Source organism: Crinia signifera, chromosome 1 (assembly GCF_055691185.1).
Source record: "Crinia signifera chromosome 1, ASM5569118v1, whole genome shotgun sequence".
In the NCBI taxonomy this organism is placed as follows: Eukaryota; Metazoa; Chordata; class Amphibia; order Anura; family Myobatrachidae; genus Crinia; species Crinia signifera.
Window position 1 is genome coordinate 380,196,216 of NC_139217.1, and position 27,577 is coordinate 380,223,792.

The 27,577-nt window shown below is 42.3% G+C and overlaps 1 protein-coding gene across 8 annotated transcripts in view; it reads right to left on the reverse strand.

The window, feature by feature from the left end:
* The window catches only part of NOS1 (nitric oxide synthase 1), a 290,226-nt gene that overhangs the window by 77,121 nt on the left and 185,528 nt on the right, over positions 1 to 27,577 (reverse strand). For all 8 annotated transcript variants that reach the window (XM_083151464.1, XM_083151463.1, XM_083151458.1 and 5 more), the window contains exons 2-3: positions 21,770 to 22,893; positions 5,531 to 5,636 (exon numbers count right to left, since the gene is read on the reverse strand). In XM_083151464.1, the coding sequence (XP_083007590.1) occupies positions 5,531 to 5,636; positions 21,770 to 22,464 (801 nt within the window). In that variant the 5' untranslated portion in view covers positions 22,465 to 22,893. The remainder of the gene's footprint in view (positions 1 to 5,530; positions 5,637 to 21,769; positions 22,894 to 27,577) is intronic.

The window sequence follows — 27,577 nt, forward strand, 5'->3', positions numbered from 1 at the left end:
CACACAGTACCTGCACACTATCTCATCTCTCCCCACAGCACCTGCACACTACTGTACCTCATCTCTCCACACAGTACCTGCACACTACCTCATCTCTCCCCACAGCATCTGCACACTACCTCATCTCTTTCCACAGCACCTGCACACTACCTCATCTCTACGATATTACTTGCACATTATCTCATGCTTTCCCACACCAACTGCACACTACTGTACCTCATCTCTCCACACAGTACCTGCACACTATCTCATCTCTCCCCACAGCACCTGCACACTACTGTACCTCATCTCTCCACACAGCATCTGCATACTACCTTATCTCTCCCCACAGCATCTGCACACTACCTCATCTCTTTCCACAGCACCTGCACACTACCTCATCTCTCCGATAGTACTTGCACATTATCTCATGCTTTCCCACACCAACTGCACACTACTGTACCTCATCTCTCCACACAGTACCTGCACACTATCTCATCTCTCCCCACAGCACCTGCACACTACTGTACCTCATCTCTCCACACAGTACCTGCACACTATTTCATCTCTCCCCACAGCACCTGCACACTACCTCATCTCTTAGGTCTACATGCATTGGGTCGACCACCTTAAGTCGACATGGCTTAGGTCGACACATGAAATAGGTCGACAGGGTTGGAAGGTCGACTTAAGCATTAGGTTGACAATGGCTAGGTCGACAGTCAAAAGGTCGACATGAGTTATATTAGCATGGGCTCTGTGCTGGGCTGGCTGGCGGAGCTATTGTTATTATACGGTTATTTTATTCTTATGGTGGGCATGAAATAACACTTTGATTGACAGCTCAAAAATCCCGGGTTTTAGATTTTTCAATCCCAAATCTCAAGATTGAGAAAAAATAACTGGGATCAGGTTCCCCATTATGTAGTCTAAAATATAGTTCACAAAAGATTTTACAGATATATTTATACATTATAGGCAGTGGCGGCTTTTACCTATGGGCTGCAGGGCTGTAGCCCCCTCAGGTAAAATCCGCCACTATAGTGAAGCCAGATGCAGTCTGTGAGACAGCGCTGGCTTCACTGTGACTGGCAGTGACTTCCTATTGGAAGTCTGACCTGCCAGTCACAAAGGCAGTCCCATTGGGAGGAGTTACCTGCCTCCGGGACACCTTGCTGCAGGCTGCCGAGCAAAAACGGCAAATGCGCATTACCTATATCAGTACTGCGCACGCGCTGGTCCCAGTGCCTGTAACTTCTATTGTACAGGCGCTGGGACCATAATTACTTCAATGGGCTGCTGCTGAAGCAGTCTATAGAAGCTGGCGATATGCGCAGTACATATGTTTGTACTGCGCATGCACCAGTCCTGGCGCCTGTCATCATAGGACAGAGGCCAGGGACCTGAAGGCAGCTGCAGCAGCAGTGACAGGGGGAGGGGGGTGCCTGCGGCCAGAGGCAGCCCCCCTCCCTGAAAGAGGTAGGAGCCGCCACTGATTATAGGACCAAGTTTAAAGCAAATCAGTTGCCTTTTTGCACTGTGCATGCATTGGAGTTGTCTGTATGCAAATATACACAGTACAAGAAATGCAGAGTCATATTTCTAATTGTAACTGATAGCCGGTTAATTGGTTGCAATGGGGCATTCTCACATAAATAAAAGGATTTGCAATGGAATTGCAGGCAATGCAGAGTTGTGCAGCTGATTCACAGGTGGGCGCTGTTGTGATTTTTACAGAGTTGGGCAATGTTTAGAGGACCGCATGCATCGGAAATGCAGTACCCAGCTGCCTCCGTTTAGCTCTGATGTATAGTTGGCAGCCAATTCCGGGTGGCAATATGAAATGTTGGTGAAAATGGGGGCTTGCTAGCCCTATTTTCTGAACATGGTAACCCTCAATGCTTGCGCTGCGGAGCCAATACTGCATCTTTGCATGCAGGCAGCAGATCTGAGAGGTCGGCAGCGGATGTCTTTTTCCAAAAACTTCATGCCAATGGAATGTACACTTATGCCCCTTTCCCACTGCAGCTAAAAAACGGTAAATTGACGATTTTCAGCGCAATTTACCGTTTAAGGCTGCAGTGGGAAAGTGGCAGAGTTGAAATACCGTTTAAAGTTAAATGGTATTTCAACACGTTTTTAAAGCAGAGTCCTACACGGCTAAATAACGTTTAAGAGGCAGTGGGAATGCCTCTTAAACGTTATTTAGTCTCCAGGCAGTCCCAGTGCCTGATGAAACCTAGCAGCATACCTCCCAACATGACCCTCTCCAGGAGGGACACATTGCTCTGTTTCTGGACTTTCTTCTTAATTTATGGGTTACCATCACCTGTGCTTAAACACCTTTCTTATCAATTACCCTGTTTAAAACAGGTGATGACAATCATAAATTAAGATGGAAGTCCAGAAAGAGAGCATTCTGTCCCTCCTGGAGAGGGTCATGTTGGGAGGTATGTAGCAGTTCTCACTTTGTGCATGTGTAATGTGGGCACGTGCATAATAATGAGCCGCTAATTACATATGCGCATATGTAATGAGTGGCTCATTAGTATGCACATGCACTCATTACATATGCGCAAAGTGAGAACTACTAGGTCTCATCAGGCATTGGGACTGCCTGTATCCTGCATGGACCCTGCATGGACCCCCGCTGCCTCCCCACTGCCCACAGGTAAGTACAAGGGGAGGGGAGGTGGGGGCACAGGGCAGGTACGGGGGGTTAGGCATTATTTACACTGGGGGGGGGGGATTAGGCACTCTTTACACTGGGGGAAGGGGGGGGTTAGGCACTCTACATTTTACACGGTTCACTGCAATGGGAATGGTACTTAAATGGTATTTAAAACGGTAATCTGCTGAAGTTGGAATGCTAATACCGTTTTAAATACCATTTAAGATTACCAGTACTTTAAACTGGTCTGCAGTGGGAAAGCAGCATTAGAGGGTAAGTCGGACCTGCTCGCTAGAATGCTGCCCCATCGAATGTTCCCCCCCCCCTGCTGAGCGAATTCCCACACTAGCATGAGAGTGGATGTGTACGCTTCCACCGCCGCCTGCCCACCCCCTGCCCGCCCATCCTGGAGCGAACACGTTGGCGAGTATGAAACTCACCAAAGGCGTTCACTCCGGGATTTGCACATGTGCATGTCGATGCTCAAACCCCAAACAGCCGCTGGGGGAGAAAATTTGGCCCGCAGAGAGCGGGTCTGAATCAACCTCATTACCTCAAAGTGGGAAGAGACACGCAGGAAGCGCTGCAGCCTGCAGGGGACACAGACCCGCTGTGGAGCGGCCGCGCGGAGATATTGGGGAATGACAACTGCAGGCAATATCCCTCATTTACGACACTGAAACAGTCCAGCTCACACTGACACTGGCTAGGGGGGGGGCAGATTTGTCACTCCAAGAGAAAGGTGAGCGCCCTGGTTCAGGGTCTCCTCTTACATAACTGTACATCACTGGCTCCCAGTCACTGCTGCTTATACAACATGCTGAGCATACTTGTATATGTAGAAGATGCCCGGCACTCACTTTGAATAGGCAACACGTCTGGTGCGACTCAGTCACAGGAAAGACATACTGTAGTAGAATATTGTAGAGACACTCACGACTAATAATGCAGCTTTTTCAATAAAATGAAAGAAAGACCTAATAAAGTAAGTGCAGTGTAGGTAGGTATATAGATAGATAGATAGATAGGTAGGTAGGTAGATAGATAGATGTAAATAAATAAAAGTTTAAATAAAACAAAGATCTAGTGGGTGTATGATGGATTTTAGAATGGATATATTCTGGACATTTGGAGAGGGATCCATATCAAATAAGATGGCGACAATATATGATATAACAAAACAAAACAATACAATACAGGACCATTGTGGGGGTGTCACGTCACTTTGGTGTTTTGTAAGAGCGGTCTGGACAACACAGACGTTTCTGGGCCATACTGGGGGGGGGGGGGGTGGCTGAGTGACATCACACACACACAGCCACTGCAAAGCTAAGCATGGCATCCCGCTGGCTGCCTTTGCATTCAGCAAGGGGGGGGGGGACTCACATGCCATGTGGGTGACTATCCCTGTGCTGAGCAGCCCTGCTACCACCGGGAGTTGCAGTTTTGAAAATATTCCCAAATCTGCAACTCATACCGAGTTAGGCCCTTAGTCTGGTGCATGTAATGTGGGTGCAATTTATGTCAACTTGTGTCTAAGTGTGCATTGGTGTAAAAATAACAATAAAAATATGTAAAACCACAGAAAACCAATGGCTGATTAAGCACAGAGGTGACATAAACCACTGAAGGGTTCTGTGATTCTGTCACTTTAACTAGCCTGTTGTTAGTTGCAGTGAGATCTGATGGCGAAGGGTGTAGCCAATAGGGTGTAAAAGGGGAGGAGTAGGTAGTATATGAAAGGACAGGAAGGTGTGTGATCATCCTCTTTGTGAGTTTTTCCCTCCCTCCCATCCCTATGTTTTATGTTCTATGTCCGGCGGTGGTAAAGAAGGTCACTTGTTTATATGTCTTAGTTTATGTAGCTAGAGGGTGCGCTCTCCTGACATGGATATGCCATTAACCCATCATCCCGGACAGGAGATCAGTTACACCACCTGCACGGGTTGGTTGTTAGGGGAGAGTTGTTCACCAGTGGCTGTTTGGTATGTGTGTGTGTGTTATGCTACCCTTGACCATTCTTTAGTGTGGCCACCAACTATAGTCAGATCTTATAGTCTATTGTCAATCAATAAATCTGACATTCACTACTTTTAGTGATTAAGTTATTAAAGTATTAGGAATATTAAAGTGTATGCATAAGGATACCCGATGTTGAGTTTATTAATATTTAAGCATAATTTCCCTTTTAAAATCTACCCCCCCCCCCTCCAAATTTTTTTTATTAATTAGTGTGTTCTACATTCTTATTAGAATATTCTTTTTAATCATTTGTTTCACAATTATAAGACCCAACCATGAAATTACAAAGAATATTTCATCATTAGAATTCTGAAGCAGTAATGTAGGAAATTCACTTCTGCAATGACCAGGAAATGCTTCAAAATTGCCCAAATACTCCTACCATAATCCCAGCAGGAAAAAGGCAGCAGAGGTTCCTTGTGAGCTTTGTATCATCCACCCGAAATGGATGGAAAATGTACTAAAGTCATTTTTTTCCCAATGGAATAAATGCCAAACTATCAATAAATCAATATAAATGTCAACATCACCAATCACAAACATACAGTACAATCATCTATTATATATCTGTGTTTTGAAAACATAACATATCTGATGCATCCTGGATCGATAATGCTGTTTGTGTGTCAGTCACGCTAAGAAAAATAGGTATTTTACTGACAACTTAGACTTTTAGTCAATACCGTACTCTATAATCACGTACGCTCAGAATGACAGTACTCAATGAATGGTGCAGAGCAGATCTAGAGAACACGAGGCATCATTTCATGTTCAGATCTAATATGGCAAGTAAAGAATCTGCAGTGGTTGATAACCTGAACACAACATACAAATGTAATTGACAAAACATTGACCTACCTGCCCACACTCTAGATACGGGTTGTTCAATACAACAGATGTATTATTGCTGTTCCTCCATAAATCATTTAAGGCTGTGTCGTTCTCCACTGCTTTCTGAGATTTACTGAAAAGGAAAAATATATTGATAGCATATAGTTAATTCATGGTATTTATATTGGCATCTATACTGTAGGTTTATCAAGGTTCATATATATAGAGTATATTATGCACACACATACAGGGTAATATGTAATAACCTGTGAGGTTCAGGCTGTTCAGGGATTTCTGGGAGTCTGCCCATATTTCTTAAGCAGCAATCATGTACAAGGCAACACTGGTTTTGCCTTGTAAATAATTGCCGCTTTAAAAACACGTGGAGATTTGGAGACATTCTCGAACAGCCTGCACCTTTATTACATATAAGCCAAAGTATTAAAGGCAAAACTTATATGCAAGTCATATGGGGCAGATGTATTAAGCTTTAACAAGAGATAAATGCAAGGGTGATAAAGAGAGATAACGTCCAGCCAATCACCTGCTAACTGCCATGTTACAGGCTGTGTTTGAAAAAGTCAATAAGGAGCTGATTGGCTGGAGGTTTATCTCTCTTTATCACCCTTGCATTTATCTCTTGTTAAAGCTTAATGCATCTGCCCCATGTAGTCTTATTTTCAGCTTAGCCTAAATGAGTCTCCAAATATTTCAGATCAGTGGTAAGAAATTTATATTATTTTGACATAATTTTGACATAAAAGTAAAATATATGCAGTAATACAAACACATCACAATTTCACAATACACTTAGCCATATATAACTACATATAATCTTGCAGTATCTTTCAAAATCCATTCTTAAGCAAGCGTCCATATGTCAGGCACAGATAAGGATGTTACTTTGCTTTCAGTTTATTCTGTTTTGTTCAGTTTGATACTGTATGTTCCACTGTAGAAACCAAATAACTGGATCTCCCCTAATTCTCCAAGAGTAGCAGTGCTGTGTGTTGGTATATGGAGTGCAATACTCAGGGCCGGCTCTACCATTAGGCAGCTTTAGGCAGCTGCCTGGATTTGGGGGGGCACTGCCATGTCTGTCTTTAAAAAAAATCAAGAATGTCTATGAGGATCCTTGTTGTACTTAATGCAGGTGGCAGCTTTGGAACTTCTAAGACCTCATCACCTCCATACTTTTCCTGGAGGCATACTGTACTTCCCAACTTTACTGCTGCTTTTTCCTTGTAGTCTGTTGTGGGTGGCAAATAGGAGGGTGCGGGGGGCCTCCAGGGAAAGCAGGGGACTTGCCCACCTCCCTGCCATTTCAGAATGTTAGGCAAGTATGCCTGAAGGGGTTGGAAAGTGGTTATTAGTGGCAGTATTTAGTAGGTTGAAGTTTTGCCTAGGGTACTGAGAATCCTTGCACCGGCCCTGGCAATACTGCACTTCCTCCATGGCTGAAGAATCTTTAACCAGTCTACATGTCTACAGAATGTAGTACTTAACTTCTGCCTACATACATGACCAGCTGCATGCTCCATTCCATCTCCGCTCTTCTACTGAAACTCCTGCACAATTTCATAAGACCCTTAGAGCCTCTAGGGTGGGTCTTCTGTCTATAACACCTACCGTTGTTCCCTAAGTGTTTGTACACAAATGGGTACTTAGGATGCCTCCAAATCTTAAACCTCCATGCAGTAGAGGCTTCCCAGCAAGAGAGAAACAAAGGGGTTTATTTACAGAGATGGGACTTCTATTTCATATGGGATATTGCTAGGGGCAACCAATCAGAATCTACTTCTTATTTATTTAGCACATTCTAGAAGATAATATATTCTGATTAGTTGTCCATAGCAACATCCCATCTAAAATAGAACTTCTATCTTAGTAAATAAAACCCAAAGAGGGAGATAAAAAAGTAGGAAAAAGAGAAACAAAGGAGGAAAAGTGACCAAGAAGGAGAGAGAAACAGAGAAAAGAGGGGTAGAAGGGAAAGAGAAAGGTGCCAATGTATTAATAATTGTGACAGTGCTGCAATAATTATTAGTTTATTTTGTGACAACTAAACATTCCTGGCTATGAATTAAAATTGACTGTTTTGGGACAGCAGTACTTACCCCCAACCATCTCCCTTTCCCACCATCCCCCCTGCGAGCAGCAGTATCCCACATTAGCCAACTGGACCAAAGTCTGAAAAGCTGAGGTTTTACCGTTTGGTACATACAGTAGGGATCAGCCCATTGAGAATGATAGATGTACAGCACTAATTATCCATTAGCAAGAGATTTGTGTGATGATTAGTACATAGCCAGTATACATACAACTATGCACAAATGTTAGTATCTGCATAATTTTATGAAAACTGTGCTTGATAAATACAGTATTTCCGAAAGAATATGAGATTGAGGAAGAGCGGAGGGAGATAAATCTATTATTGTTTTCATTATAATTTACAAAAAATAAAGGGTGACATTTAATAGGATGCGTTTTTTAGTCAATTTCAAATTCGCCCATTATCGCACTTTTTAAAATCGCATTTTTGCAGCGATTTGGCATATTTAATGAGGTGTGCAAATTTGTGTTAAAAAACAAACAAAAACATCTCAATGATCTGTGCAGGGTTCTGGACAATTTACCTGTCAGAAGCTGGTCTACATATGTGGCGAATTTTAGACACATTTTCCCGATTTCGCATCTCATTAAATATGCGAATTGTATACTTTTCAATGGGAAAACATCTGGATGCAAGTTCCGGCGCGACTAAAAATCACACTTTCAGAATTTGCGATTTTGCAACAAATCAGCAGTTTTTGCCATTTTTCGCATGTCATTAAATATTCCAATTCAGAAAAAAGTGCGATTTTGGCCGTTTTTGGAGAAAAATCGCAAAAATCACATTTTCGCATCTCATTAAATGTCACTCAAAGTGTTTAAAATGTTATAATTTTTTTGTCTTTTTTACTTATCTGATTAAAGATTTTTAATTGTTAATTCAACTTTATCCAGTTTTCCAAGTGTTCTCTTGAATGACTGACATAATTGGGTAAGTTTACTAAGATGGGAGTTCTGGTGAAAATGGTATGTAACCTATAGCAACCAAACAGATTCTATCTATTATCTTCTAGAAAGTGCTAAATAAATCAGAAGTAGAATTGGATTGGTTGGTTCAGTAGAACCCCCTCAGTAAATTTACCCAGATGACTTAACATATTGTTTTGAGGCTGGCAGAGAGGCTTTTGAATATAGCAGTTAAAAAGCAGTACAGTGCTGAGGAACAGGAGATTGTAGGGCAATATTCATTGGATCTATTTTCAGTGCATATCACACTCATTATGGTCAGGTTTAGCCACACATTTGCGCATATCAGCTCCTAACCCCCGGAGATAGAGAGCTGAAATGCTGGTGAAAACAACAGAATACCGCATATATTGCTCCCACTTGTACCACTTATACACATAATTTCCCAACTAATGCCCCTAGTGCCGCCAACACATATTGACCACAGTAGGACTCAGCCCTGGGCCGTTCTTCTCTGCTGCTGCCGCTTCCGCAGCTGCATCTATGGGGAAGAGAGTGGAGAGCATGCTTCTCTCACCCATCGCTGACTCTGGCGGCCATTTCAAATATAACACTGGCTTGGGAACCATTTGGAACTTGTGGCACGACAGCAAATCACTAATCGCAGCTGCTGGTAAGTGAGCTCTGATTGGTTGTTGGCCTGTGCCGCATTTGAAATATTGCTAGGACCTCTATGTCTGTCTGTTTTACCCAGTTTGTTCTTTTAGTGTTGTCAACATTTGTAAAGCGCAAGGGAATCTGCTGCACTATATAAGAAACTGTAAATAAATAATAAATAAATAAATAGATAATATTGTGTATTTTATTGTGGTGCTCTTTGTTACCTGTACTCAATTTTTGGTATTTATTTACTGTAATGTTAAATTCTGTCTCCCTGTACGCACTTTGTATGGTGCTGCGAAACAGTTGTGGAGCATTTTAAATAATATATAATAAAAATAATAATGATTTTCCCAGTGTGTGCAGTCTGTGCTTAGTATCCCAGGACTTACTCAATGGCTGTGATAGAAGCAGTCAGATAGGGGCAAGAGCTGACGTCACACACCAGGGCACAACAGCGTTTTCCCTGACTCTCCAGGAAATGTGCGGTTACCACCCCCAAACATCGACTTTCTGTCAATAACCTTGCAAACAGCCAGTGATTAAATAAAGTAACATGATTTTATCACAGAACGGCCTTGCGCATGTGTACTATGGGTTGTATGCAAGGGCGTAACTACTATAGGTGCAAGGGGTGCAGCTGCTATGGGGCCCAGAGCCCATCTTTACTGTCTAAGTAATATGTTTTACATACAGTTATCACCATCAGCTGCTAAATAGGGGGCCCTTACGACCTTTTGCTATGGGGCCTGTGAATATATAGTTACGCCCCTAGTTGTACGCATTTGCAGTCTATCGATAATCTCCCCGGCCAACGAATTTGCAGGTCTTAAGCCCCGTACACACGGGGGAGATATATTGCTCAGTCATATATTGCTAGCAATATATTGCTGAGCAATATATTGCTCAGTTTCTCCTTTTAATCAGCGACCAGAGATGGTCGCTGATGAAAGGGAACCTCTGCTGGCGGTGCCACAGAGGTAATCAGCTCCTGCGACCAGCGATTAGAACGGGGCTGAAAACGTGATTTATCGCCGGGGCACACTCCCATCACTGGCAATATGGTCGCCAGTGACCATATTTCCAGCGATTTCAGCCCCTATCGCCCCGTGTGTACACAGCTTTAAATCAGGCTTAGTGTGCACATTACATTTCGTTAGATGGTTAGCAAAGCCCTGGTAAATCATGAAAACCCCACATGACGTGCAGACTATTCCTCTTTGAGATAAACACAAGAAATTGTTCTGCAGTGAAAAAGTCCAATTTTCACCTGTATGCAATCAGAGGCACTAATGTGTGTAACTGTATACTACAGTATGGAAATAGAAGGCTTTTCTGCGTATATGTGGTAAGCCCCTTTTATCAAATGGCTCTGTCCTATGAAACTGCCACCTTGGGGTGCTAAATTGTGTATGTGCCTTAAACATGGAAGCAAAACTGCACAAATAGAAGCATGAGTCCTCAAAATAAGAAGAAACAACATTAAACTGCACCTCCGGGGGACCAGCGGTGAGATGTACTAAGCCCTGAAAAGTGATCAAATAGAGTGATAAACAACCAGCCAATTAGCTCCTACCTGTCATTTTTCAAACCCAGCCTGTGACATGTCAGGTAGGAGCTGATTGGTTGGTGGTTTATCACTCTCCATTTTATCACTTTTTAAGCTTAGTACATTTGGCCCCTAGTAATGCCCAACACACCCACACTACCTCACTGCCCCTCCAAAAATGGCCACCGCCTTGGAGGAGACAGACACTAGAAATTCAGCCGACTGTCCATATTTCTAGTTTGTGTTGAGTAAATGATTCATTCTGACACTCATATACATAAATTAGTCATCTATTTAGTTTGCAGCGATGCCCAGTAAGCGGTGATAGACACGCCCAGTAGGTGGTGATGGACACGCCCCTCCAATGGTGCACCCCCTAAGAAAATAGGCTGTGCACGCCTATGGTGGTGCTACAGTATACAGTACATATTTAACATTTCACTCCATCCATAGCTGTAGACTGTGCAAAAGGCCTAGCAGGGGTAAGCCAATCTGTCAGAATCATATGAACATTTTGTTTTCCACTTGCAGATAATATACCCAAACATCAGAGAAATGTATTGTAATTGACAGATGATCATTCTAACTTCTTTGAGAAAGAGACAGGTTCACACTGCTCTGTCAGACAAGGTTTAGACTCCTTTTCGCCCTGTATACTCCCATGCTGACAATCAATAACAATGCAATACATGTGTTTGAAACTCCATTGGCCTGAAGCGTGGATACCAGATTGATTGATGATTTTGCAGAGGCTCCTTCCTTAAACAAGCAATTATTGAAGTACTAAAACTAGGGCTAAGATAACTATAGTGGTAGCCTGCTTATTGGAGAATACACAAATCCAGATGATAAATCCTGGCGGTTTTTATGGCAGTTTATGATAGTTTTACCAACCGCCAAGAAAGCACACTTTATAACAGAATGAAATTGATTTTATAGGCAAGACTATATGACATGATTGTCATCCAACTGGCCTATAGAGGTTTATGATTTCTTCCACCGATTTTAAACAAAAATTTAAAAAACATGAGGCATGGTTGTAAGGAGCAGGCACAGTGGGCACATGGTAGGCATCAGGCACAGGGAGCACAGGGTAAGGAGCAAGCACATGGGGCACAGGGTAGACATCAGACACAGGGGGCATATGCAGTGGCGTATCTATAGCCCCGCAGCCCCCGCGGTGGCGGGGAGGCGCTGAGGGGCTGTGGGCGCCGATCTGCGGGGCTATAGTTACAACTATATATAACAACCCCACTTACCCCTCCGCATGCCGCCGCCAGCGCCGCCGCATTCAGGGTCCCGGCCGCAGCGCAGATCTTGTCATGGCTCCGTCTCCTCCTGCAGTACTTCTAATGAAAAATAACTATCAGAAAATGGCTGCCCCCTAACAGCAGACAGTTTTTTGGGATGCTAGAGGAGGCGCAGGCCTCCTCTAGCATCCTTAAAAACTGTCTGCTGTTAGGGGGCAGCCATTTTCTGATGGTCATTATAGAACTGCAGGAGGAGACGGAGCCAGCTGTGGGACCCTGAATGCGGCAGCGGCGGCACGCGGAGGGGTAAGGGGGGTTTTAACTTCACTTGGGAAGGTGGGTGGGAGGGCTAGGGGAAGGGGGGGGCGGCGCTGCCAATATCGGCGGGGGGGCACACAAATTCTAGTTACGCCACTGGGCATATGGTAAGGAGCAGGCACAGGGGACACAGGGTAAGGCATCAGGCACAGGGTAAGGAGCAAGCACAGGGGGCATGGGGTAAGGACTAGGCACAGGGGACACAGGGTAAGGAGCAGGCACAGGGGACTCAGAGTAGGCATCAGGCACTGGGGGCATTGGGGTAAGGAGCAGGTGCGAAACATGCCCTTGCTCCGGGCACTGTGGCGCCTTGCTACACCACTGGCCAGCAGGGCAGACAGCAGCGCTGAAAGCATGTGCAATGTCCCCCAACCTCCTTATCATCTGCGAGGCACTGCATTTGGGGAGATAACAACTTTCAAGATGTTGTAAATGGGTTCTTGATCGGATGACCCGGGTAACCCGTTTCCATTGCCCCATGATCCTTTTCCACTGAGCAAAAGCCTAGGTTGTTGCACATTCATGTGCAAAAACCCGTGTTTTTCGAGGAAGAGGAAAATTGGTATTCTACTCCTCATAAGTCCATAAAATGAAGGTAGCCATCTGTCTGTTTATATGAATATCCCATAAAGGTACCAATAAATGAATATAAATATAATAGATAGAAACCACAACATATAGTATATGTCACAGCCGCGGGTTATAATTTCTGGTACTTGTTTCCTAGAACGGCCACAATCGCGGGCATCGTGTACCTTAAAGTTAAGGTAGACGATGCCCGCGATGGACCCGATTTCCTTTGAAATCAGGTCCATTTTACCGTCAAAGGCAAAATCGGGGGCATCGCGTCGGTCGCGCCCATTAACATAGCCCCCGACGCGACCGACGCGATGCCCGCGATTTTGCCATAGGCTTCAATGTTAAAATATTTTTTAACATTGAAATCGTGAGCATCGCGTCGGTCTTGTGCCATTATAATGGCACAAGATGAGATGGACTTGATTAAGTCCATCTCACATAGGAAACAATGTGAAATGGGCCAATATGACCCATTTCACATTGTATATGGCCCCGCCGCCACCCCACGATTGACGCCAACCCGAAGCGTGGCGAGCGCAGCGAGCCCGCGAGGGGCGGCGGTGCGCGTCCTCCGACCTTTTCATACCCCTACTATCCACGTCGGCATGGAGTTGAGAATATAAAGTGTGGCGAGCGCAGCCACACTTAAGGTATACGCGTCCCCTCGCGGGGCTCGCTGCGCTCGCTACGCTTCGGGCTCGGTGGCTCGCTGCGCTCGCCACACTTTATATTCTGAACTCCACGCTGACGTGGATAGTAGGGGTATGAAAAGGTCGGAGGACGCGCACCGCCACCCCTCGTGGGCTCACTGCGCTCGCCACGCTTCGGGTTGGCTTCAATCGTGGGGTGGCGGCGTTGAGGGGGTAAAATTGGGGGTCTGGGGAATATTTTACATTGAATCCAATGTAAAATAGGGTCCCAGGGACCCTATTCACATTTGATTGAATGTAAAAATCAGGTCGATCGCATCGCATGCGATTTGGACCGACGCAATTCTTCCGACACGACCACCCCGATGCAAATCGGTGTGGCCGTGCTAGGAAACAAGTACCTAATTTCTTTATCATATAATTACCAAACGGACGAATACTGACAGCAGATTATGTTTAGACATCGAAACCCACCTTTGATATAAATGCTGATGTTATTTCAAGGCGGGTTGTAAATTATGTATTTAGAACACATGGTTCTAAAGCATACCACTCAACTGTCCAGATTTTTGCAAGACCGTACCGCCCGGGACAGGCAATGTCCCATTTTGGTGGTGGTGGTGGGGGGGGGGGTCAGTTGGGAGTCCCCCTGCTACCCGCTGCTCTGCTGAGTTGCAGCCATACCCCCATAGTATCAAAAACGGGTATGTGACCTTGCGGGAGTGAGGCTACACCCCCTGATCGGGAGACCATGCCCCAAGCTTCATCCGGGCACCGTAGGCAGGTGCAGAAGTCCTGACTTGAACAACTCTACTGATTGGAGGCATGCTAAAGCTTAGTGAATAGCTATAAAACTTGGGCGAGTGTTATAGACTCTGATTTTAGAACAAAGCTAATTACCAGTGATTTTCAAGTTGCTGAATGTGACTAGATGAGAGTTGCCATACCGATTTATTAAAATTTCAAACATAAAAGGGTACTTGTTTCCTAGCATGGCACCCATCGGGTCCCATCGCATACCTTAACTTAAGGTATGCGATGGGACCCGACGGACCCGATTTCTGGCTTTTTTTTGAGGTTTCCCGACAAATGTAAAATTGGGTCCATCGCATGCCATTATAATGGCATGCGATGCGACCGACGGGACCGGCCCGATTTTACATTGTAAGCATTGTATGTAATGTTAAATTCCTATGTAAAATCGGGTCCATTGTATGCCATTATAATGGCATACAATGTGACCAATGCGATGGACCCGATTTTACATAGGAACAATGTTAAATGGCCCCCCATACCCAATTTTTGATTGTATACCCACCCTGATGGGTAATTTCTATGTCAAATGCTCCCCCATTGTTAACGCCACCCCACGATGAACGGCTGCGCTCTCCACACTATATATAAAAAATTAACTCCACGCCGACGTGGATAGTGGAGGAATGAAAAGGTCGGAGGATGCGTACCGCCGCCCCTCGCGGGCTCGCTGCGCTCGCCACGCTTCGGGTTCACGTTGATCGTGGCGTTAACAATGGGGGGGGGGCATACAATGAAAAATGGGTTCTGGGGGGCATTTAACATTGGGACCAATGTAAAATCTGGTCTCAGGGACCATTTAACATTGGTTGGTCGGGTCAATCGCATCGCATGCAATTTGTTTGCATGCGATGCGATTGACCCGATTTTTGCAACCCGATTGCATACAATTAAAATCGGTGGCGCCGTGCTAGGAAACAAGTACCCATAAAAGTTGTGAGATGTAATAAACTGAAACACAGAAACTCACCGGAAATGTGTCACAAAAAAAGTCTCTGAATAGAAGAGGTTTCTCTGGCCAGAGTCCCTCTGAATTGTATTTTATGTGATATGTCCAGGCAAATATAACAAAGTACCACATTAAACAGAATGTAAGCGGTAAATGTACTGTACTAAAGCTTCTAAAAAAAAGAGGTGATGTTTCTCATAGTCACCAATCAGAATTTGTCTATTATTTCTCTATTGCATATTAGAAAATGAGAGGAAACAATCTGATTGGTTATTATGGGCAACCACTTCTTTTTATTTTTAGAAGCTTTAGTACATTTACCCCAACTTTGCTACTACTTAATGCTTCATTAACAAAATATAATAAATATCTTGATGAGCCATTATTATTCATTAAATCTACTATTTGGGCAATAGTTCTATGCTATTTGAAGCCATATAAATGTATTCTTCAAAGAATAATTGTACTTTGTTTCCGGCCACAAATTTCTGAAAATAAAATGTGTTACCTATTAGTTCCCTCCTTGGTATTGCTAGGCGTATCTAATTATAGTTGAAAAGGTAAGGCCATTAGATATTGACCACTCTCTTCTCATACAAACACTACAATCCCTAGATCTTCAGAACACAGCCCTTTCTTCGTTCTCTTCCTACCTATCTAATCGCTCTTTCAGTGTGCGCTTCTCTGATTCTACCTCCTGCTCGCTACCTCTGTCCGTTTGAGTACCACAAGGCTCAGTCTTCTCAGTCTCCGTCCTCTGCTTTTCTCAATCTATACCTCATCACTTGGGAAACTAATCAACTCTTTTGGATTTCAGTATCATCTGTACGCTGATGATACTCAAATCTATCTTTCCTCCCCGGAATTGTCACCATCAGTATTGCTCTATGTCTCTGAATGTCTTTCTGCCATTTCATCTTGGATGTCATCTCGCCACCTCAAACTCAACATTTCCAAAACAGAATTAATTATATTCCCACCAGCCAAGAGTAGTTACCAACCTGATATCTCCATCACTGTTGAGAACACAACAGTTAATTCTACTCCACAAACTCGCTGCCTCTGGGTCAAATGTGAGTAGCTCTGAGGCTGTCATTAATCAGCCTGCAAGTTGTCAGTCATGACATCAGAGACCCTTCTAAAAAATGCCTGGGTACACCTGCAGGTTTCAAACACACGCAGAAAATTGCATGTTTTCACCCCCAAATGCTGGCTTCCTGTCAAACTGTGGACCCAATGCATTATCAGTCGCTAATTCCCATCGCTCGATTTGCAAAATCTGTAATAGTGTTAAATGCTGAATTAGACCCTAAAGGCCCATACACACTGGAAAACTTTGAGCTGATAGTCGCTCAAAACAGCATGTGTGTATGCCCCAGCTGCGTATGCTGCGTGCTCCTGCATCATCACCGGGAAAGCTGTTCATCTGCTGGTATTATTAGCATATAAGCGGCTTTGAGGATGGCTTTGCATAGCTCTGCGCTATGCAAAGCCATCCTCCCCCCCACCGTCGGCGCCAGGCAGGGTGAAAGCCGCTCAGTGTGTATGTACTGAGCAGTTCCCCCCAGGGATGTAAAGGGATCATTGCTGTCCATACACACTGGGCATAGTCGCCCAGTCTCTATGGACCTTAGGGGTGAGATTTAATAGGATGAGAGATTCAGAAAGTGAGAGATATGGTGAGAAATCTCCAGTTTTTTTAAAAGCGACAATCATTTCCACTGCTAAACCAGTTAAATTTTGAAGTGTAAATGATTGCCACTTTCAAAAAAACTTGAGATTTCTCACCATATTTCTCACTTTCTGAATCTCTCATCCTATTAAATCTCACCCTAAAAGTCCAACCTGAACAATTTCCAATAATTTTAAAATAGTCAGTCTAGCCCAGTGGTTCTCAAACTCGGTCTTCAGGGCCACACACAGTTCAGGTTTTCCAGGTCACCCGGCAGGTGCACAGGTGCATTCATTACTCACATTTTAAAATATCCACAGGTGGAGCTAGTTATTTTACTTGATTTTGTGTTGAGACCTGGAAAACATGCACTGTGTGGGGTCCTGAGGACCGAGTTTGAGAACCTGAGGTCTAGCCTTAAGTATGACTACTAGACCAGCAGTGTTACAGGAACCTGTTAAATACACGTAGCTGTTAAAACTCTAGTTTCTCAGTACACATACTGACATAACTGTTTGGTCCAGAACTGCAGGCTTCAAAAACCTAAGTGGGATCTGCAGCAGAATAACACAGCCTTCTAATTTATGACTAGAGTGTGTAATTGGATCAGACATATTAAGCTGACAAAAGGAGGAGGTTATCGTGGTTTTTCATGGTTAAAGAAAATCTATTAAAATGTTAATACTATCTGTGTCTACTTTTGGCATGTCATTGCTTGGGATGAAAGAAATGTTTGTAGCTAAAATGAATACTGTATCTTTCTTTCTGGAACTATTTATCTGTCAGTTCTTCAATGTCAGTGGTGTGTCTGTAATGGGTGCATAGAGGTCCCAGTACTTTGACAGATGTAGTTATATTTCAGTCTCTCTCTTCTGAGGTGTTGGAAATAGTACCAGTGTCACTGATTGGTCTAACTCCCCTAATTGCATCCAAAGACTGGACCGGAATTAGCCACTGACACAGAAGATAGCAAAGAATTTGTCACAGCGCCAAAGTGTTTCCTATCTCCTGCATTGACACAGCAATAATGTTCCTGGGGGGGAAGATTCACATACAATTTAAATACTTGAATACAGGCTTTTAAACTCTTAAAACACCCATGGTGAAACTGTAATTATATTATGTAAATCCAAGCATAACCATTCCGAGAGGCTAATTTAGGGAAACCTTCTTTTTTCCTGTTTTTATCTGTTTTGTGCATATACACTAGAGCAGTGTGGGGCCTATGTAGTAAAGTATAGGGAAAGATAAAGCACCAAACAGCTCCTGTAATTTCTTCAAACACAGTCTGTAACTCGTGGCATGCCAGCTGTTGCGGAACTGCATGTCCCAGCATGACCTAGCAAAGTTTTAGCAATCCATTATATAAAATCTGTGGTAGGGCATGCTGGGATGTGTAGTTCCACAACAGCTGTTGTACTGTAAGTTTGAAACCACTGCTGTAGTGTAACAGGACTCAGGGGCGTATTGGCCATTGACCTAACAGGGAAGAGTCCCGGTAAGCCAATGTGCCTGTGAGGCCACCTCTCAGCGTCAGCCAGTGAAGTGGCCCTATCCACCTCCTGTCTCACACACAACCTTTGCCAATTCACAGAGGTGATTGACAGCTCTGTGGTGGACGCATGCAAATGTTTCTTCATACTAGGTGGTAATAGCACCCAACTGCCATGACTGTACACATCATTTTACCCACATCAGGGCTAAAGCTAGGATTTGTGTCACCGGGGGGAAAACAATAAGCTGTCTGAACTCCATTTGCTCCCCACACCTGCATACACGTATGCGCATCCCATCCAGCACCTCAGGGGAATGCACCCTCCTATCCCCCCCACCTAGTTGTGGCCCTGCCCTCATGTCCCAATTCTGGTCTGCATAAACACTGACAGGGAACTTCAGCTTATTCCTATCTGGCTGGAAATGATTACATCCGTACATGCTCTATGGCAGGCTTGGTTGGAATATATTGTAACAAGCAGTGAACTGTTAAGAGCTGTTCACATAATGCACAGCTGGGTGACACATTAAACAATGAACTCAGCCAACATTAGATGCAGTTTATCTACGTTAACACTTATTTGCAGCTATTATATGTCAGGCTGTCATTTGATTTAACTCAAAAGTACAGGATCTTTGTGGTTTTTCCTTTAGTTAAATGGTGGTAGACATCACAGTGACTCCTCCAGGGGATGCAAAATTGTTAAATTGGAAGTAATACATAAGGCCATTCACACATCTATGTCACAAAGTGGCAGAGTAACAGGATGTGACTGTCCACCGGGCACAGGATCTCACTCATGAGTGAGAGTAGGGCTGCTCATACTGTATCTTTATATTGAACAGTAAAGTTCTGCTTCTGTATATGGAGGATATGGATTAGTGGAGTTTAGTCCAAATTGCCTGATTATGGCAGCTTTAGGTGGACCCTAAATTTCCAGCCTACAGCAGTTATATATAACATACACAGCGACTCTTATAAGTGCCAAACGTACATTAAACCAACTAAGAAACAGAATATACAGTTCTGTACTCAAGACATGGATAATATATTTTAAAATACTCACTTCCAGTACATCAATTACACCAAGGCCAAACCGTTCCTCAAGATCTACCAATGGTCTACATTTTCCAAATTACCTAGCTGGTGCACAGCTGTAGTCATTACTAACTGTCACATTTCAAAGCTGCTGCATTCATTCCTAACTGACACATTCTATAGGTCCACAGGTGGTCTGGAAAAGATGTCATGTCGGTAGATCTTGAAGACAGGTTTGGCCACCGCTGAATTACACAGACCTGCTGACAGATATTACACGATAGTAGCAGAAAGAAGTTACCAAACACTGAAAAACATTTCACAAAAAGTACTAAATCAGCAATAATTGATATGTTTGAATGAACCAGGAGGTCAGTACCATAAATATTCTAAAAGAGCTTCGACAGTAGATTAGTAAATAGATGAACTTATACATACATTTCCCATACATAGGTCAATACTATGCAAACAGGTAACAGTCAGTAACTCTTGTGGAAGCAAATAATGTAAACCTATGATAATCACAGCAAACTAATTACATTCTAACTGGGATAAAATTCTGATTCTTTGGTGCATGGCTATAGCCCATAAGTTGGGCCGATACCACTGCTTTCCCTGGTGGGCCCTTCATGCCCAGTTCTGTTAGTGTATGTAATAACAATTCATTGGTTAGTGAATGTACACGTAACACCCAACCAGCAGTTTTCCAACAATCATGCAATTTGTCCCTGGATCCTTTTATATAGACAATGTCACTCTAAGGGGACTTTTACAATATTACTTACATTTATAATATACTATAAAACCAAGAAAGTCAATTGTATGAGGTAAACCCTATATTCAGATATACCTGTATTTTCCCTTTCAGTGATATACACTTCAGGCTAACTCACCAAATATAAGGTTTCCAGGATCCTTTCATATACAGTATATTCACCGCTTGCTACGCTATGCAATATTTTAAATTGACTAACCAAGAGTTTCCCAAACTCCATCATTACCATACAGGTTTTTAGGATATCCATGCTTGAGCATAGATGACTTAATTAGTACCTCAGTCATTTTGATTTAACCATCTGGACATGATACAAATATACATTTTACAACTGTGGAATTATCTTTACAAACAATAAGTAATAAAATGTAAATGTAGAGAAATGCAATATATTGGGTATATGCATCAGTAATGATATACGGTATATTAATTTAAGTATGTATAATCAGCATTGGTTAGTATATGCAGATGTGGCCACATACATCTTGGCTTTTATTCTCAGTTTGTCACAACATGTAAAACACGGCTTAGCTGTTTTTCCAAATGTAGAAAGTAGATGGATTCTAAAAAAAATTTGCAGCAGTAGAATTTGTATAAAGTAATAGATTAGAGAAGCACATTTTTAGAAAAATCACAAAGCGTGACTTTTGCAGAGTCCAAGGTGTGCCAGATTGTGCCAGATTGTGCCATACATGGCGCAGTAAGACCAAGATGTACAGTATGTGGACACAAGAGCATTTTTTTCAACGATCGTTTATCTTTTATTTTTACTGAGAAGGATCCAGATTCCATTTCTCTGCTGCCCCTGACCAATAATATCAGATCCATGTAATCAGCCTGCCTTTAAGGTATAACAAGTAACCAGAGTGACTATATTATTTTGTAATACTTATGGATTTAAATAATATGAAGAATGAATATCAGAATTCTCAATGTAGTTCATAACTGTAATCAATGAATGCAAAGAAAACCAAACTGGTATAAAATCTGTGCAAAAACATCCTTTAAAATAACATTTAGGTAAAGGTAGCGTTATATGGTTTTCATTAATGCTTTGGTTGGTTTGCTACTTGAGCATTGAAAGAGTTAAACTGTGATAGTAAATGGACAAAACAAGATACACTCAGAAAACGAATAAACATCCTCATCCTTAAGGTGTGAACCAGGAGATTTCCACTCCATCCTGAAAAAGACATGACTGCCAACACTTCCCCGACTGACTGAATCTTTTGTCCTGTGTCACGTAGTGGATGGGGAGAGTGCGTGCTGAGGGGGATAAGGAATTCCATCCAGGATGATACAATAATAACTCCAGCCCACGCTGACTTATAACGTGCTCTTGAGGAAATGCTGTCAACTGAAAAACTGATTACTTTTCACAGGTTTTATACCAGATTGTATAAATAATTGTGCTGCGGTACATGCATATCATTACATCCAACGGAAGGTAAACCTATAAACAGAGGAAGAGTTACATAAATCATACAGATTATTTCTTACCTTTCTACTTGAACCTCTGCGTCCCTCTTTTCTACCCGACGATGACTATCTCCATTTACCTCCTTCTGGGCATTCTGTAACAGATTCACTACAGGTTCAATTTCTTTCAGGATGTCATTGCTTTCTGTTCCCCCATTAAGGCAAGGACTTATACTGATGTCATCTCCTTGGACTCCATCAAGGCCATTTAAGTGAAGGAGCTGGTGGACTTCCTGCCAAGAAGAGCCAGCTGAACTTGTGGCGCTGTCCACCATATTTTGTTGCTCTTTGCTATACAGGCTCTGAGTTGACAAGTCACTTGACTTAGACTTGGGGCACAGGGGTCTGGTGACCCTGATAGTCTTAGGTGTTCCATCTCCGGTAAAGGTGGTTTCCAAATGTGTTGTGAAACCCTCTGGACCTCTAAGAATGAGCACCACAAAGGTCTCTGAAGCAACCCGGCGTAGTGTCTCCAGGGCGGTTTCATAGCTGGCATCTACAAGTGGCCTATCGTTCACTGCTAAGATAATGTCACCTACTTGCACCAGCCCACTCTGCTCCGCTGCGCCACCTCGAATTAAGTCAGAAATGATCACAGGAGGGTTACTCCTCCGTTGCTTGACAAGAAACCCTAGCCCACCCACTTTTCGTTTATAGAGGCGCACCGATATGACATTCGGTTGCAGCTGTTTAACACTGAAGTCATATTCCTCCATGACAATGCTCTTCTCAGTCTGTGAGGAACCAATGAATCTGTGAAAAGGTTATGTCAATTGCCTCAACTAAAAATAACAGGAGCAGCGTGAGAGACTTTTTGAAATTGACGTTGTCAAACAAGCTGGTTCCTTAGATGTTTAATGAGCCCTGCTACAGATTTTCAGCTGTGAAGAAGTGGCTCTAGATCTCAGATGAACTTTGCGTCACTTCACCTATCTCATGCTTTGGTCCTATTTTCAGGAAACTTGCTGTGAAAGCAGCCTATAATTCTGACGTTTCCCAGGTAACACGGAATCCAAACAAACCTCTGCTCCGTCGTTAGAAGTCTGGCAGGCGTTTAATAACAGTTCATTTATAGGTAGCTTAGCATCTTAATTCTCAGGCATCCTTGAAATTGTGCGTCCAGTCTCCATCTGGATTTGTGGTAGCTGAAAAGAGAAATTTTTTTCTTCATTACAATATGATCTCCAAGCTGCTGACAGGTATAAACTACAAGCTTAAAGTTGCAATATTATTTAATTCTAAGATGTGCTATTTAAAGAAATAAATTATGCAGATAAGAATCCTTAGCATCTACTGGAAAATATCTATTTGTATGCAGTTTGCAGGCATTAGATGCCTGCAATACTACCTGAACATATGTACAGTACAGTATGTACTACAAAATGCATACAAAAATGATCTTTAAACTATCATAAGAAATACAGTATGTTGAGATACTTGCTCACCAGGATAATTGTAGCTGGGGAATTGCTCTAATCATTTGTACTTTATGATAGATGCCTAATACTCTCCCACTTTTTCATCTCCTGATTGCCTGGGGGTCTGATAATAAGGAGAGTCAGAGTAAAGGTGCCCACATAGAATTATTTTTGTTGGCGATTGGCCGATTTTTTGACTGATCGGCCAAAAAATTGGGCAATTTTTACAGAAAATCGTCCAGTATCGGTCGGATGCCCGCTCCCGCAGATCTTTTGCTAAATCTTCGGATCTCACATGCTACATGAAAGATCAGAAGATTTAGCAAAAGTTCCATAGGAACACACATGGGATATAAAGAGAAATCTTTGGTAAAGATGTGCGTTTGCCTGAAATCTTTTGTCCAGGATCGACAAGAGATTTCAAGGCTAATTTATGTGCACATCATACGATTGCAGATCTTTCTAGTGTGCGGGCACCTTAAGAGTAATAGAAAGAGGTGTACATTTTCTGTGGGAGGTTAGGATGGGGCAAATGGGTAAATGGTAGAACTTGATTAAGAAGGGGGTAGATGCTCATCGAAGAAATCAAAGTAATAAAAGGGCTTACTGAGAATATTGGAAACAAAGAATGAATTCACTTTCTTTCCAACCATTTATATGAGTAACTTTACTATATCTAGAAGAAGGATGTGGTTTCTAAAGCAGCCTAAATACTTATTTAACTTATTTCACTCTTTGCACTGTATAAAGAAGATGAATGATATGGAACTTCTGCTCCATTGTCATTGATTGCCCATTGTATAATCTAGAAAAGAGTTGTTCAAATCAATTATTTATCCTTCTCTATAAAAACGAGTAACAGACAAAACAATATTGTTTATTTTATATACAATAATTGATCATAAACAAATATAGGACTGATTATATAAAACACATGTGGGGAATTCAGATTTCATTGCGGCGATTCAGCTCCATGAGGTTCAATGGCTCACGCTGTAAACCTTCGACTGGCAGATTTCTGCTGGGACCCTCCAAAGGGAACGAGCAGAAATCTGCATTGACAAGAACTTCAGGGCTAGTTATGGAGTTTTGTATGATAGTTTACCACATCTAAGACCTGGGCATTTGTTGTTGTAAGGTGCATCTCCTGGGTTAAGTACTGGGCACAATGCGGTCTTTTGACTAGCTTTAGGCACTTAACGGGGAGCTACGTCCCAGAAACCAGAATTTTTACAAGTATCTTATGTGATATGCACATTTATCAAAGGAAAGACATATAGTTGGATAAAAATTCTTCAAAATAAAAAAAAACAAATATAGATTTGTTATTTTGCTTTGTGGTCAAACTTACAAAAAATTTTTTTCCAGTACACAGTTGGTTGTTATGCTGTATGTAGTGTAACAATAAAATGGACAGGCAGGTATTAAGAAGCCAGGTGTTATATTGTAAGTGTTGCCTGAGTTATCTCTTCTGATATGATAGTTTATTTTCTGTCTTCTTCATTGTAAATCTCGCTACGAATGGCTGTGCAACCCGTGTCACTGCCAAGTCGGTGGCAACTGTTGCCAGCTTGAGGGGTGATCTGAGGTGAATCTGCCTTTTGGACCAGCATCCTGCTCTAGGCCTCCTTTTTCAGTGATATGAATTAAGATGTCATATGTGTTATGATGTCAGGGTTGAACCATGGTGCAGAAGTGCCATGGTACAGTACTGCTGTTTTTTTCTTGTAGCGACATGCTAATGAGAAATTATTAGGAATTGGATCATAAGTTATTTTTCAGGGAACATGTGACTAGGTTCTATGATTTGTAGTTAACGGTGATAGAACTGTAGTCTATCATGAAATAGTTCTTTCTTTTTCCCTGCATCTAGCCTCCTGCCTGGTAACTACCTCTCACCATGATTTCTTCCATGCTGATTCCCATGAAGATCACTGTCGAATTGGCTCACAAGGACACAGAGGAAACCTTTGGTGGGCCCCACTGTCTGATGGCCCCACCCCTTCCTTAAGGTTCCAGACCATACACTAGAATAATACTATTTTACTCTATTAGATGGTCAGTTTCATGCCACAGTCTGACACAGACAAGATTTTATCCCAAACTTCAGTCTTATAAATACACTTTCAAGCTTCCTATGTGGACGAAAACCTTTCATACTCCCATCTAAAATGATTCCCACTGGGAGAACCTTTACCAGTTACTGTCAAATTCTCCAATTATCAGTTGTATTTTCCATTATTGTTAACTTTTATTTTGTATGACACCACATTTCAATTATAGTGCCATACTACACACAAATAACTTACACAATATATTTGATATTTTACTGTTGCCTTCCCACCCTACTTATAGAAGTTCATATTTGCATACCTCCCAACATTTCAGTTGAGGGCATCTGAAATCCTACATAGCGCCTGAGCAGCCATGCCAAAAAGGGCATGACCATTGCTGGAGGGGGTGTGGCCTCATGTGTTGCCACAACTGCAGGCCATTCCCCATTTTCCATCACTGTGGAGGCATGGCAAGTGCTCTGTGAGATTCTGGCCATGCCCCCAACCCCACTGTCTCTCTGAATAGATGCTGTGTGCATGTGTCTATTCCCTGCACTGTCAGGGGCTCTCAACTGCCCCCCTCCATGGGACACTGATGGCTGCAGGTGGGACAGTCAAAAAAATATTTTTGACCATATTATCAATTGTGAAATCACGATGTGGCATGTTATTATTTGGGCTATTATTATATAGTATTTTATCAATTGGGGCCACTATGAATAGTGGTTTTAGATATACAGTAATATGTACTGTATTACTGCTGTAATGTAGGATTTTTTACTTAAATAAATTGTATTGTTTGGTATTACTTATTTATTGTATTATGCATTGTAATTTGTATGTACGTTGATTACTTATGTGGGTAACTGGAGTCAAACCGGAGTTAAATTCCCGGTACACGGTTGTATACTTGGTAAATATAGTTGATTTTGATTCTGAGGTATAATATCAATTAGTGACACTTCTATATAGCATGTTAGGCATTGGGGGTACTACTGTTTGACATATTATGAATTGGTGGCACTACTGTGTGGCTTATTATGAATTGGCGGCAATAGTGTGTGGCACATTATGAATTGGGGACACTGTTATGTGATATATATTAAGCATCTCTTTGCAAATCTAAAATTGTTCAAGATACATTTATTTCAAGATAACCTAATCAGTTTTACTGTTCTAAGAATAAGATTTGCTCAGCAAGGAACCCTTACTTAATTGCTTGGAGGCCAAGTGTGAGACTATATTTTGTGCAAATTCATTGGTCCAAAGTCATTTTCTTAATGTGGCTCTCCAAGAAGCAAAAGTAGATGCAACTGCATTGGTGTTACACCTTTTTATTAAGTGGCATAGCACAGTCAACTTTAGAATGACCTGCTCTGGTGATCTTCAGAGCGACAGAAACAGACATGGAATTAAAGTATTCTGAACACTCTAACGAGATAAGATATAATATAAGAGATAAGAGAGTAATAAAAATAGCAGGTTGAATCAATGGCCGCAGAGATAAAATTTCAGATCTAAGGGCAACCAATTTTAGCAAGCAAAACCTTCCGAGGAGTTTGGAAAAACTTTTTTCTGCTCCCACCCTATCTGCATGAAAGTTAGGCACATTTTGAGAAATTAATGAGTTATTTGGAGGTATTAAAGCAGAACTAAATCTGAAAAAAAAGTAATGTAATAAGACCTGTACTGTCTAACTTCACCTTCGAAGCTACACTTCTAGAAATAGCAGCTGCTGAATGGATATATCAATAGAACTCTTTAAAAGCATTTTTGTACCTTTCAAATAAATAACTTCATAAGAAACAAATATTAGTTCTCTGGATCCATCCCTCAATATTGCCAATGCTAGGGCTCTGCCAATCATCTTTGACTTTTTAAACTACGCTCAGTTAATGTTCTGAATAAAATGGCTCTTTCCTCAGATAATGACTATTCAATTTATTAAAGGGTTCACACCCAAGAAATCAGAGGTTACCATCATCTCCATAAACTTTAATGGGACTGCAATTCATCAATCAGGTTACACTGCAAAGTAATGTTACCTCTGGATAATTGTAGCTATAATTAAGGGTCCAAAGAAACTGCAGGTTTTACAGGAAAACTGCTGGTCACAGGAAAATCTTAATTGCATTGGAAGGGAGTTTCAGACAGGTAAGGTAAGAGCACTGGATAACTCAATAGTAGCAGTACATCAAGTAGACCCTACCATTTAAATCATTGATACTGTTCAAAGGGAGTGGTATGAAATCCCGGTGGTCGGAATCCCGGCGTTCAAAATCCCAACCGCCGAAATCCCGACCGCCGAAATCCCGACAAGGGGGGACGTGGATCGCCCCTCCTTGTGGGCTCGCTAT